The 13382-nt window shown below is 53.6% G+C and overlaps 1 protein-coding gene across 7 annotated transcripts in view; it reads left to right on the top strand.

The window, feature by feature from the left end:
* PDE9A (phosphodiesterase 9A) overlaps nt 1-13382 on the top strand; it is a 101574-nt gene that overhangs the window by 60936 nt on the left and 27256 nt on the right. For all 7 annotated transcript variants that reach the window (XM_012002559.1, XM_012002555.1, XM_012002554.1 and 4 more), the window contains 2 exons: nt 6163-6244; nt 9023-9097. In XM_012002559.1, coding sequence (XP_011857949.1) covers nt 6163-6244; nt 9023-9097 — 157 coding nt within the window. The remainder of the gene's footprint in view (nt 1-6162; nt 6245-9022; nt 9098-13382) is intronic.

Genomic DNA, 13382 nt, shown 5'->3' with positions numbered 1-13382 from the left:
CCGGGCTTTACCTCCATGCCCGCTGGTGCCAGCCCAGAGACCACAGGCATACGATGTGGCTCATGGTTCCCCAGAGTGCCACTGCCCGGCCTCAGCGGGATTTCATGGGGTCTGATGAACTGAGAAGCAGCCCTGTGCCATTGCACCGAATTGTCCCAGGGCCCCCTGCATGCTGACGATCATTCCCTGATTCTAAAGCTGAGGGCAGTCTGCTTAGTGAGGGAGTGTGGCAGTGAGGGAGGGTCTCAGAGGCACAAGGTGAGGGGAAAGCTGGCGGGCCTGGCCTGGTCCCCTCCAAGCCCCAGGGGCCTGGCCTCGGGGTGGGCACAGGGAGGAAGGCCGAGCGGAAGGAAGCACGCCTTGTCTGAGCCACAGGAGAGCCTGTCCTACAGGGATGCCACGTGTCTGTCCCATGCACTCATGGGCTCATTTGGAGTTAGGGATGTCTCAGCCCAGTTGACTTCGGGGAAGTCAGGGCCATAGTCCGTGACCATGGAAAATTGTGAGTGAACAATCCATCTTCGTCATTCCTGTGGTAGGAGGCTCTTTAAGGGATGAGAGACAGAGTCCCTCCTTTGTGAGCTGAGGAAGAGCTCCCAAGTTACACACGGGCGGCCACACAGCCGGGGCCCCAAGGCTGGGACCGGGCTTGGCAGCCTCAAACATGCAGCACCTTTACCTGTGCGCCCTTGGCCGTGGGCTCTACGTGGCTTAGTTCAGTGGCTGTCCCCTGTGCCCCGGGTGCCATGGCTGCTTTGGCAGAAGGCTGGTGCTGCCTGGCAGGGTTCCCCTCTGCCCAGAGCCAGGTGGGGATGGGCTGCCTCAAGCAGGGGCTGCGGGTGTAGCAGGACCAGCCTCTCCAGCCCCACCAGCAGCACGAGGGGAAGAGGGACGAAAACTGAGTTCTAGTCTTCAGCCGAAAACCAGACTCCCCAAACAGTGGCCTCTGGGCTCCATATGGGTTCGGGAACTCCACCGCCCCGAGGGGTGTGTCTGGAGCCAGGCCATGCCTCCCAGAGCTCCCCCAGCTCCTCACCCACAACTGTGTGTCCCTGAGCACTTTCTGGAGGTATTTGTAGAATGCAGCCTCTTATCCCTTAAACAACTGCATTTGCTGCCCTCCCACAGCCGCAGGAGTGAGTAGGGAGGCAGCCTCCAGCCTCACAGGTCTTGCCCCTGCTGTGCCTGACGGGCACCTGCTCTGTAGAAAGCAAGGCGAGTGCTCGGATCACACGCTGCTCCTGGCGTGGTTTCTGGTGTGCACTGGTCCTGCAGGTTAGGTTGCAGGGGGGGAATTATTTTTATCGAAGTCGTAGTCATTTCCTGGGGCTGCGTAACGAATTATCATAAACTGGGCAGTTTAAAACAATAGAAATGTATTGCCACATAGTTCTGGAGGCCACAAGTCCAAAATCAAGGTGGCAGCAGGCCCTGCCACCTCTGACGGTCCCAGGGGAGGGTCCTTCCTGGTCTCCCTTGGCCTCCGGTGGCTGCCGGTGGCTCCTCGGCTTGGGGATCTCTGCCTGCTTCTTCACCTGGTGCTCCCATCTGTTCTCTCCAAATTCCCCCTTTTTGTAAGGACACCCATCCTATTGGAGTAGGGGTCACCCCCCTCCAGGATGACATCACCTTAACTACATCTGCAACAGCCATGACCCCAAATGAGGTCACCCTCACAGGCAGCAGGGTTAGGACTTCAACATACGACTTTTGGAGGGAGATGTACTTCAGCCCGTAACACCCCACGTGGGAGGATAATACCGATTTCAGAGCACACAGAGGAAGCCGCCAGGAACTCCAGTGAAACATCAGCCCCCAGGTGCCCGTCAGGCACGCCGGGCTGCGGGGAGCACTTGGGCCCATCTGAGTAACAGAGGTGCATCCGCACTTCCCCCAGGAGTACATTTTTAGAACCCACAGCGCCATTAACCAAAGAGAAGGAGACTTCCTGGCGCCCCGTCAGCTTCTGGAGGCGATGTTCTCAGCTGACAGCTCTGGCAGCCTCCCCTGTAGGTGAGAGACAGGTAAATGGGATTCTTGCATCCAAAACGGAACAGGGTAAAAATTCTCAAGCGTCGTCGACACACTGAGAAAAACACAAATTCAGCCTCCTGGGTTCTGGTCTAATCCCCAGCCGCGTCACGTGCCCCAGGCCCTCGTCGCAGAGCCGGCAGCCCCCACACACGGAACCCCTTCCTGTTTCTCTATGTAGAAAGGAACTCAGAATAGAGACACTGAGCTGTGTGCGTTGTTTCTTTCGTCTTTGTCAACAGCAGAGGTACATCTTACTTATGAGAGCCTGCAGCAGTGTGGGGCCCCTGGGACCAGTCTTGTTAAGCTGGGACTTCCCTGGATGGCTGGGGAGAGGAGCTGCAAAAGGCAGGGGTGGGGGTGGGGGGGCCTTCCCGAGATGGCAGCCCAGCCGGAGGCCAGCGTTCTTGCCTCTGGGAAGAGAATAAAGACCCCAGACAGGATGGAGGTAGCTCAGCGCCGTTCCACACAAATGGCCAGTGTGAGCCTGAAACGTGGAGCTACATTCAGCCCACACAGCACACCGCAGTGGGACCGCGGAGCCAGGGGTCTGGATCCGCCAGAAGCTGCCCCTTGAGAATAGCAGTGGCATCAGGGTCCAGCACACAGCAGCCGGGAGCAGGCGGCTGTCCCCTGACTTTCCCGAGTTAGGTTTCTCCTGCTTTTCCCTCAAAGAGGACAGAGGTCCAACTGCCAGCTCACATTTAGGGCAGGGGCAGGTCTACCCCAGGGCCACGGCCACTCTGGCCCCCAGCACTGTGCCAGGCAGAGAGCAGAGCATGGAATGTGGGGTTCACCCAGAGCTGGGGAGCCTGCAGGAGCCTGGGGTAGCAACTGAGGGCTCAGCATTCATCCCAAAAAAATGGCCTTGCCCTCTGGCCTAAGCCCCGGGGAAGGGGGATGGAGACCCCACGAAATGAAAGCGAAAATAAGCTCCAAATAGGATGAAAAGAAAGAGCTCCGTGCCAGCTGCTCTGTTTGCTGAAGACGCTGGTTCCCATGGCAACGGGGCGCAGAGAGAGGGGCTGCCTGGCCAGGCAGGGTCAGCGGGCCCCAGCAGACCCTCCTGTGCTCCCAGCTCTGGGATCTGCAAGAAAACAGCAGGATTCCAGCAGTCAAACGGTCTTGCTTGGTGAAAATTTCCATAACCCTCCTGGGGAATGCAGGAGACTTACAGAGACAACACATGTGCGAGTGTTTACACAAAAGAGGTTAAAAGCAGCAAAGAAATCATCATCGTGCCATCAATTTTTTTAACTGCACAGAAAACGTTCGTGACTGCTCAGAAATGTGTAAATGGAATCTCTTGGTTACTGGATGACAATGGAAATCATTTGATTGGTGCATTTTGTTGGTTGGTTTTGCTAATACTTTGCTGAATCTGTTAGCATTCCCCCTTTCACATCAAACTGTGGCAGCAACTCTGACGGGTTTTGCAAGCATGAAGCAGAGGGAAGGGCTACCAAGTGGATCTCTGTTGGAGCGGTGGTTATCACGGGGAAGAGACGGCAGCATGCCGAGAAAATAACACTGAAGGCCCTTTTTCCAGAAAGGAAATAGATTGAGTATTCTAGTTTTGAAAATAGCACAGGCTCATTGGAAAACCTCCAAACTATACTGATGGGAGTTGAAGGGTGGGCACCGATCATGACAGCAGCCGGCAGTGTCCCCCCAGTTTAAACCTGGACACGAGGCCTTCCAGATGTTTTTTCTGTGTATAGATACCTTGTTTTGAAAAACAACAAAAACATGCTGTTTTGTAGTCTTTTTTTTTTTTACTAGTGACATTGTGAGCAATAACTAGATTAAATTTTAACCGGTGTACAGCTCATAGATTTTCCTGGAAGGTCACAATCAAGCACTCTTTTTAAACCTCCCGAATGTGCTCTTTCTTCCCCGTAGCTTGGCATTTTTTGGCATTCGCTTTCAGTACATACTGTGCATAGCTTTCTTATTTTCCCTTCTCATGTAAAGTTCCCTCACTTGGCATGATATCCGTGATTATCCTCTCAATGGCATAATAGTCCATCCCGTGGACGCACTGTGGTGGGTTAAACCACTTCCCATTTTGGGACATTCAGGTGGCTTCTAGTAGGTCTTGTGTTTTTGTTACAACAGATCACGCCACAATGAATATCTGTGTGCATAGAGCTGTTTGTTCCTGTTTAATTCTTGGCTTAAGATAAATTCCCCAGGATAGATACGTGGGCTGAAAGGATACGGATTTCTATATGGCTCTCACTATGCAGTACTAAATGGATCTCCCAGAAGATGGGGCTTTATTTACAAATCGCAGGAGCTTCTGCTGCATTCAGCTCCCTGAGTACCCCCCAGCCTGGTGAATGTCACACAAGCCAGGCGTGACCCCCACCCACCATCACCCAAGTACACAGGGAGCCTGTTCACTTCCAAGCAAATGCACAGCCACAGGGGGTCCCCAGATCCGCCCAGCCCCCTGGTGCATTCTGCTGCAGAGGCCCAAGAGCGGCCAGACCTCCCGGGGCAGCTGCTCCTCATTCAGCCTCTGGGGACCACCCTGAAGCCAGCACACTGCCCAACCAGGAGGCGGCTTTCCTCCGAAACACGCCTGGCTCCCTTTGCCCTGCTCCTATGCGGGATACCTCGATACCCAGTGCTAAACAAAACCAGAGTCAGACAGAAAACTCATCTGCTAACGTTACATGCAGCAGGGAGAGTTGGAAACATTCTAAAAGTCCATCACTGGGGATTGGATTGCTAACGTGTGCTACGGCCACACCCTGGAGAAACTTGGAAAATGAAGCGAAGCTGTGTGGAGCAACTTGGGATGAGTTCATATGTTCGATGACAAAGCAGGTTGCAGCAGAGTGCATTTGGTGCAATTCCATCTTTGTTTAAAAGTACAAAGGGGCTGGGCGCAGTGACTCACGCCTGTCATCCCAACACTTTGGGAGGCCAAGGCAGGAGGATCACTTGAAGTCAGGAGTTCAAGACCAGCCTGGCCAACATGGTGAAACCCCATCTCTACTAAAAAGACAAAAATTAGTTGGGTGTGGCACCATGCACCTGTAATCCCAGCTACTCAGGAGGCTAAGGCACGAGAATCGCTTGAACTCGGGAGGCAGAGGTTGCAGTGAGCCAAGATTGCACCACTGCACTCCAGCCTGGGCGACAGAGTGAGACTCTGTCTCAAAAAAAAAAAAAAAAAAGGTGACTCACGCCTGTCATCCCAACACTTTGGGGGGCTGAGGCAGAAGGATCGTTTGAACCCAGGAGTTCGAGACCAGCCTGGGTAACATAGCAAGACCCCATCTCTACAAAAAATAAAAATTAAAATATTGTTAAAAGGTATAAGCGGCCACCCATGTGTGTCCACACTTCAAAACATTCTGGAAAGATACACCAAACTATTAGAAGTGATTTCCAGAGTATGGGATTTAGGGAAATAAGTGGGTAAAGTGAGGACTTTGGTTTTTTTTTTTTTTTTACTTTACTCCTGTGTTGTTTAGATTTTTGAGAATAAGAATGTTTTCATTTTGAAAACATTAGAAAAAGGTTTTTTAGAAGCTTATCTAAGACAGAAGATAGCCCTCAACATCTGACTTTTTTTTTTTTTTTTTTTTTTGAGGCGGAGTTTTGCTCTTGTTGCCCAAACTGGCCAGGCTGGCGTGCACTGGCGCAATCTCCGCTCACTGCAACCTCCACCTCCTGGGTTCAGGCGATTCTCCTGCCTCAGCCTCCCAAGTAGCGGGATTACAGGTGCCCACCACCACGCCCAGCTAATTTTTGTGTGTTTTTTTTAATATAGAGACGGGGTTTCACCATGTTGGCCAGGATGGTCTCGATCTCTTGACCTCGTGATCCTCCTGCCTCGGTCTCCCAAAGTGCTGGGATTACAGGCGTGAGCCACTGCGCCCGGCCCAACATCTGACTTTCTATGTGTTTTCCAAGAGCCCAATGTGAGGTCAGAGGTCAGGCAGGTCCTTGGGGATTTTGCTTCGAATGAGTTGCTGCCGCCCTGACTCCTCTCCCATAGCAAATAAGACCACACGGGGCTTGGGGATTTCGGTCTGTCCCTTGCTTTTGCTCTGCCGAGGGCTTCACCAGACTGAAACAGCAGGACCACAGCTCATCTCTGCTCCTTCTCTCTAGGACCAGCTGCCCCTGTAAGTACAGTTTTTTGGATAACCACAAGAAGTTGACTCCTCGACGCGATGTTCCCACTTACCCCAAGGTAAGACGAGATTCCTGCCCAGAGGAGGCTGTGGCTGTGTCCCCAGCCCCACGCCCAGCCCTGTGGCCCTGCGGCCAGACCCTGCTGTGTGCTCATTCTCATCAACAGCCGCTCCCAGCCCTGGACGCTGCGGGTTACTCTAAGGCAAAGTATTTTTCCTCTTTGACATTTGTTTAGCAAAAGTGATCCCAGACCATACCTTCCCCTGCAAGGAGATAATAGCTCTGTGCTGCCGTCTGCCCTGGAGCTGACCTCGGTAAATGGTTTTCACAGTCAAACGTTACTTTAAAGAACTTTAATGTTTAACTACATTTTAAAAAATCCACATTGGCCCTCCTCTCTGAGCAATTCTTAGTTGTCCTGGCAGTTTTGCTCTTTTGCACAAAAGTGTTCTTAGTTCTAAGAGAAGCTGTAACCTTGGTGAAGTAGCAATGGCGTTTTTGAAATAATGACAAAAGGAGGCTCTCAAGACGCTGGTCAACCGCTCAAAGCCTTCAGCTGGGAAGCAGGCAAAATCCCGGCCCACCTCATTTTTTGTTTATTTTTTATTTATTTATTTATTTTGAGAAGGAGTTTCACTGTTGTCGCCCAGGCTGGAGTGCAGTGGCACAATCTCAGCTCACTGCAAAATCAGCCTCCTGAGTTCAAGCAGTTCTCCTGCCTCAGCCTCCCGAGTAGCTGGGATTATGGGCGCCCGTCACCACACCCAGTTAATTTTTTTGTATTTTTTTTAGTAGAGACAGGGTTTCACCATGTTGGCCAGGCTGGGCTTGAACTCGTGACCTGAGGTGATCCACCCACCTCGGCCTCCCAAAGTGCTGAGCCACTGCACCCGGCCCGGCCCACCTGATTTGTAATGTGCTCTTGTGCTAAGATTCAGGGGGCACAGGTTCCACAGACAGCAGAGGCCTGCACTGCACACAGGTGGGTTCTGCTGCTGCCTACGGTTCAAGCAATGGCAGAGGCTTCCACAGCCTCCATGTGGGCCACTGGAGTCCATTAGTCAGTGATTCTATCCATGCAGGTCCAAACAGTGCCCTGGATATTGTCAGGTTCGGGGAGATTTTTTGGGTTTTTGGTTTTGTTTTTTTGAGACTGAGTCTCACTCTGTCACCCAGGCTGGAGTGCAATGGCACGATCTCAGCTCACCGCAACCTCTGCCTCTCGGGTTCAAGCGATTCTCCTGCCTCAGCCTCCTGAGTAGCTGGGATTACAGGCACCCACCACCATGCCCGGCTAATTATTGTACTTTTAGTAGAGACAGGGTTTCACCACGTTGGCCAGGTTGGTCTTGAACTCCTGACCTCAGGTGATCCACCCACCTCAGCCTCCCAAAGTGCTGGGATTACAGGCGTGAGCCACTGTGCCCAGCCTTATCTGAGGTTTTTGAATGGAGACGAGTGCCTTTTTCCATTGGAAAATATGCCCCACGCTTCTCAGGATCCTGTCCCAGGGAGCCATGAAGCACAGCCTAGATCCAAAGTAAAAGGTGGCAGCACTCCAGATCCGTCCCCTTATAAAAAACAAAAAGCAAATATCCAGTAAGAGCTGGGAGAAGACAGTGTGTAATACCAAAGCGTGTTCTTGTCTTCTGTATAAAACCACAGCCTTCTGTCCTTGCGACAGCTTAACCTAAAGCCTGAGGTCCTCAGAAGCAACCCCGGGCACCGCCCCGTCAGCAGGCCTGCTCTTCTAGCTCTCAGCAGAAACCAGGGATGGGTTCCCGATGGGAGCATCTCAGAGGAACTTCTTAGCTGGTGTTTGAATTTATGCCAAGTGAATTTTACCCCCACACTTCACTTTATTGCCCTTTTTAATTATTTTTGAGACGGAGTCTCACTCTGTTGCCCAGGCTGGAGTGCAGTGGCACCATCTCGACTCACTGCAACCTCCGCCTCCCGGGTTCAAGCAATTCTCCCACCGCAGCCTCCAAAGTAGCTGGGATTACAGGCACCCGCCATCATGCCTGGCTAATTTTTGTATTTTTGTAGAGACAGGATTCCACCATGTTGGCCAGGTTGGTCTTGAACTCCCGACCTCAGGTGATTGGCCCACCTAGGCTTCCCAAAGCACTGGAATTACAAGCATGAGCCACCATGCCCAGCTATTGTCTGTTCTATCGTCAGGCTTGTTGAGGTCTGATTTACATGCAGTAAAGTTCTTTAGGTTTGGAGTACAGTGAATTTTGACAAACTTGTTTAGTCCTGGGACCTCCACCACAAGCGAGATATGGAACATTTCTGTCACCCCAAAACCTCCCCCCGCCCCCCTCACCCTGCCTCTGGCATCCACTGATGGGATTTCCAGCCATAGTGTTGGCCCTTTCCAGAAGGATGTGGCCTGTGAGTCTGACGCAGGTGCCTTAGAAAGAGAACGGGAGAAGCCAGGTGCGATGGCTCACGCCTGTAATCCCAACACTTTGGGAGGCCGAGGCTGGTGGATCACCTGAGGTCAGGAGTTCGAGACCAGCCTGACCAGTATCGTGAAAACCCTGTCTCTACTAAAATTACAAAAATTAGCTGGGCATGGTGGCAGGTGCCTGTAATCCCAGCTGCTTGGGAGGCTGAGGCATGAGAATCACTTGAACCTGGGAGGCAGAGGTTGCCGTGAGCCAAGATTACTCCACTGCACTCCAGCCTGGGCAACACAGCGAGACTCCATCTCAAAAAAAAAGAAAGAAAGAAAGAGAACGGGAGAATGAGAAGAAACATCGCAGCATGCACATCGCCGTCACAGTCCCCCAGCACCTGGTTAACACGGAACTCCTGTCCTTTCTAGTACCTGCTCTCTCCAGAGACCGTCGAGGCCCTGCGGAAGCCGACCTTTGATGTCTGGCTTTGGGAGCCCAACGAGGTAAGTGCGGGGCTTGCGGGCACCACGTCCTGTGGGGAGGCAGCTCAGGATTGTGGACCCCAGTGGGACCACCCCCGTCGTTCTTCCTTTTTCATGTTTTCTCCTCTTTTTAAAGACTGGGAAAAAAAAAAAAAAAAAAAAAAAAAAAAAAAAAAAAAAACACAAAACCCTTGTTTTGCTGGGTTTTAGTTGAAACTAATACTTGATAGCAGGGCCCAGGAGACCTCACAGCAAGGGGATTCTGTGCGTAGGGAGACAGCTGTCGGGGCAGGGACCCTCCACCCAGGGCTCCCGACGGCGCCGGGCTCCTGGGGTCATCTGCTCACCCTGCAGACCCTCATGCGCGCGGGTGGCAGCCCAGTGCTGCAGAACGCCCATGCCAGGAGCAGATCTCTCCTGAAGGAAGCGGCAGCGGTCAGAGTGCTCTGCTCTGAGAGCAGTGTCTGCAAAGGCAAGGCACAGGCAGCCGGCTGTCCCGGATACGTGGACATGTGGGATTCCGGGAACTGTGTCACCTTCTGTAGCAAGGCTTGAGGCCAGGAATTCCAGACCAGCCTGGAATTGGCTGTGTCCCCACCCAAATGTCACCTGAATTGTCATAGTCCCCACGTGTCAAGGGCAGGGCCCGGTGGAGGTCTTGAATCGTGGGGGCGGTTTCCCCCGTGCTGTTCTCGTGATAGTAAGTCTCACGAGATCCGATGGTTTTATAAATGGGGGTTCCCCTGCACACGCTGTCTCGCCTGCCCCCATGTAAGTGACTTTCTCCTTCTTTGCCATTCGCCGTAATCGTGAGGCCTCCCCGGCCATGGGGAACTGTGAGCCCCTTAAGACTCCTTTTCTTTATAAGTTTCCCAGTCTCAGGTATGTCTTTATTGGCAGCGTGAGAACAGACTAATACACTGGGCCACGTCGCAAGACCTCGTCGCTACAAAAAAAAAAAAAAAAAAGTGTTAAAATTCCTATTTGCTGAAAAGTACAAGAATGGGGAATATTTGGTTTCATCTCATTGGCTAATAGACCCCATCTTTTCACACCCCAAAAAATGAAAAAGTTCCCTCATTGCAGACCTTGGACCCAGCTGTTTTCAACCCACCAAAATCTAAGGACATTTTCCTGCTTGTCAGCAACACAGAGAATGCACAGGCTCCTCAGCAAGCTCACCTGCGCTCTTTGACACCCTCGGCCGCAGCGATCTCTTCGCAAAGGGCAGAAAGTGGGATCTTGCCTCTTGGCATCCCTGAGGCCGGGTTGCTGACACCTGGGGCACTGCCCTCTCCTAAGTGAACCTCTTTTACGCCTGTGGTCTCCCAGCAGGAGAAAAACTGCAGCACCAGTCAGAAAAGCAAAGCTCCAGCCTCCACTCCCCACCCCAGTTCACCCGAGAAGAGCAGCAGGCAGCCAGTCCCAGGGGCTGCACTGCTGCAAACCTGCTCAAAACCTCCAGCCACCATGTGGCAACTTGCTTCCCAGCCCTGAGACTGCAGGACCAGGGCATGGAGACGACAGAAGAGGCTTTAAATGTGCAGCATAACTGTCTAGGTCAACGCACAAAAAGCAAGGGCTCCAGGTGTGAGAGACACAAGGAGTAAGAGGGGAAGCTCGGAAGAGACGTGTTGGAGCTGCTGGCCTGCAGTGGCTCCCAGGGTCCCTGCACAGCCTCTGAGATTGGGCAGAGCAAGTCCACAGCAAGCAGACACGGCAGACGGTTAGAGCACACTGTCTCGTGCTCCCAGCCTGTGGGTAAGCGCCGCGCCTCAGCATCATGCAGAAAAATCACCCTCCCCAAAGTCATTTTGACCTCAGCCTGCTGGGAGGAAGAGCCAAGCCAGGGGCCACTGATGGCAAAGTGCCTGCATGGAAACCGACACTTGCTGTCTTTTCCGTCACTTCTACCAGGGAACCCTTTGAGTGTGGGCCATTGTGACTGGGGAGGTGGGGCTTGCCCCATGAAGCTGAGGGATCTAGAAAGGCCACCTCTCTGTCCTCTGACTGCAGAGTGGACTCAAACAGCCACTCTTGGGGCTGGCAGGTGGGCAAGGTAGACGGCTCCCGGCGGCTGGACTCAGCCTCTGTGTGGCATCTCCCACGGCCCGTGGCTTCTGCCCAGCAGATCTCAAGGGCACCCCAGGAGACCGATGAGGGTTCCAGTCCTTCCAGGAAGTATCCAGCTGCCTGCGTGTGAGAATGCAGAGATGCCCAAGACAGGAGCCTTGGCCTCTGGCAGATCTGGGGATGCCAGGAATTTTGGAGTGTGAGCGGCAAAGAGGGACAACTAAAGGAACACACATGAAAACAGCCCACTCGGCCCCGCGAAACTGCGTCTGGCCGCCCACGAGGCAGCTGGCACTCGGAGAACGTCAGGGCTCCTGAGTGATCGCCTCTCTTCCTTCCAGCAGGGGCCACCCTGCCTTTCTCCGAGTGGCTCGACCCAGTGTCCTGCTCATCACAAACCAGACGGAGGACATGACTTCAGGCTGTTGTGTCCTCCCATCTGAGGGCCCAGGGCTGTGGTCTGTGAGCAAGGCCTGCCTCTATCAAGTGCAGAGCTGGACGGCTGCAGGAGCCTCCCCGTCATCTCATGAGTCCCCCACTCACGACCATGCAGCCCACTCAGACCAGGACCCACCGCAGCATGTGGGAGCTGCTGGCTCACTCGAACCCGCCTGGGACTGAGGACTGACTGCACATGCAGCCACAGATGCCCCCAGCCCTCCTGCCCCACAGCCTCCACAAAGGCCACGTAAGTGGCACCAGGTGGCTCTGTCTGCCCGTCAGCATCCCCTCTTGACTCTGATTTCACAGCAGACACACCTGCCTTTCAGGACTGCCTTGAGCAACATCTGGGCTGGTCAGGTGGAGAGTGAGGAGTCTCCAGGTTGCAGCTCCTATGGTCGTAAGGGCGGCGTCCAGGAGGGTAGGGGGCCAGCAGCTCTGGGCAGTGAGGCCCCTGGCTGGGTGATCCGGGTGGCTGCTGACCAGTGGCCTGGGAGCCAGCCCTCCTGTCCTCACGTGGGGCCCCAGACTCCTGCCATTCTGAAGGGGGCCCCGTCTCCAAAAGTCGGTGCCGTGCCCTGCACATTATCCAACCTACATCTGTACTGTCCCCCGAAGGAAAACGAGTGTGTGGTTCACGTGCTTTAAGGACGTTTCCCAGGTGACATTCCAAGCTCCCATCTGTGGCTGTGTGGGGGGGAGTTTCCAGTTTTCCAGATGGATTTCCTGCGATGCCAGAGAACCCTCCGCCGCCTTCAGCGCCATCTCATCAATGCAGTGATCGCGAGCTTCGATTTACAAAAACTCGCCTCCCTTGCAGCATTTCCAGGTCTCACACACGGCGTAACAAGTAAAAATGGATTTTTGGGCAGCATGCCCTGTCCTAGTTCGCTGAGGCTGCCATAACAAAGTACCAGAGACTGGAGTGGCGTCAGCAGCAGAAGTCAAGTCCTCAGTTCTGGAGCTGGAAGTCCGGGATCAAGGTGCTGCCAGGAGGCCTCGGTCCCTGGCGTGCAGACGGCCTCCTTCTTGCTGGGTCCTCATGTGGCCTGTTCTCTTCACGCACGCATGCTCTTCCTCCTCTTATGAAGACACCAGTCCCGTGGGACCAAGGCCTCACCCTGACTGGATAAAACCTTCATTACCTCCGTAAAGGCCCTGTCTCCAAATAGCTCACTGGGGCCGGGGCTTTACCACATTGACCTGGGGGAAGGTGCAGTTCAGTTCGTCACATGCCCTTTTTGGGAAGAGAAAGGTCAGGCAACGAGCAGACACAGGCAGGAAGCCATGCCGGGCTCCAGCAGGGATGACCCAGTGCCCTGCACAAGCAGCTGGGCTGGAGGTGGGCACAAGTGGGGGGCCCCGGGTGGAGGACGCATGCCAGGTGCGTCTAAACTGCCCCTTTGCTGTGTACATCTTCCTTCTCACTGGGCTCCCCACCCAAGACCTGCTTTTTCCAGAAAGCAAAGCCCACTTTGGTCAAAGTCTTGTTTTCAAAAATCACTTCATGTTTTCCTCCCTAAATTAGCTCCAGAGCACTGAGCTGTATTGAAATAGATCACCACAGTGACAATAAATCCTCTTTGGGACTGAAAACAAAATCTATTTCAACTTGAACAGGGATATTGATAGAAGACAGGGCTCCGTGAAAAAGGGTTGCTGGTGCCGGGCGCGGTGGCTCACGCCTGTAATCCCAGCACTTCGGGAGGCCGAGGCGGGCGGATCACGAGGTCAGGAGATCGAGACCATCCTGGCTAACACGGTGAAACCCTGTCTCTACTAAAAATACAAA

Source organism: Mandrillus leucophaeus, unplaced genomic scaffold (assembly GCF_000951045.1).
Source record: "Mandrillus leucophaeus isolate KB7577 unplaced genomic scaffold, Mleu.le_1.0 Scaffold69, whole genome shotgun sequence".
Taxonomy (NCBI): Eukaryota; Metazoa; Chordata; class Mammalia; order Primates; family Cercopithecidae; genus Mandrillus; species Mandrillus leucophaeus.
Note: the sequence above shows the minus strand (reverse complement) of the source record. Positions and strands in the feature narration are given on the sequence as shown.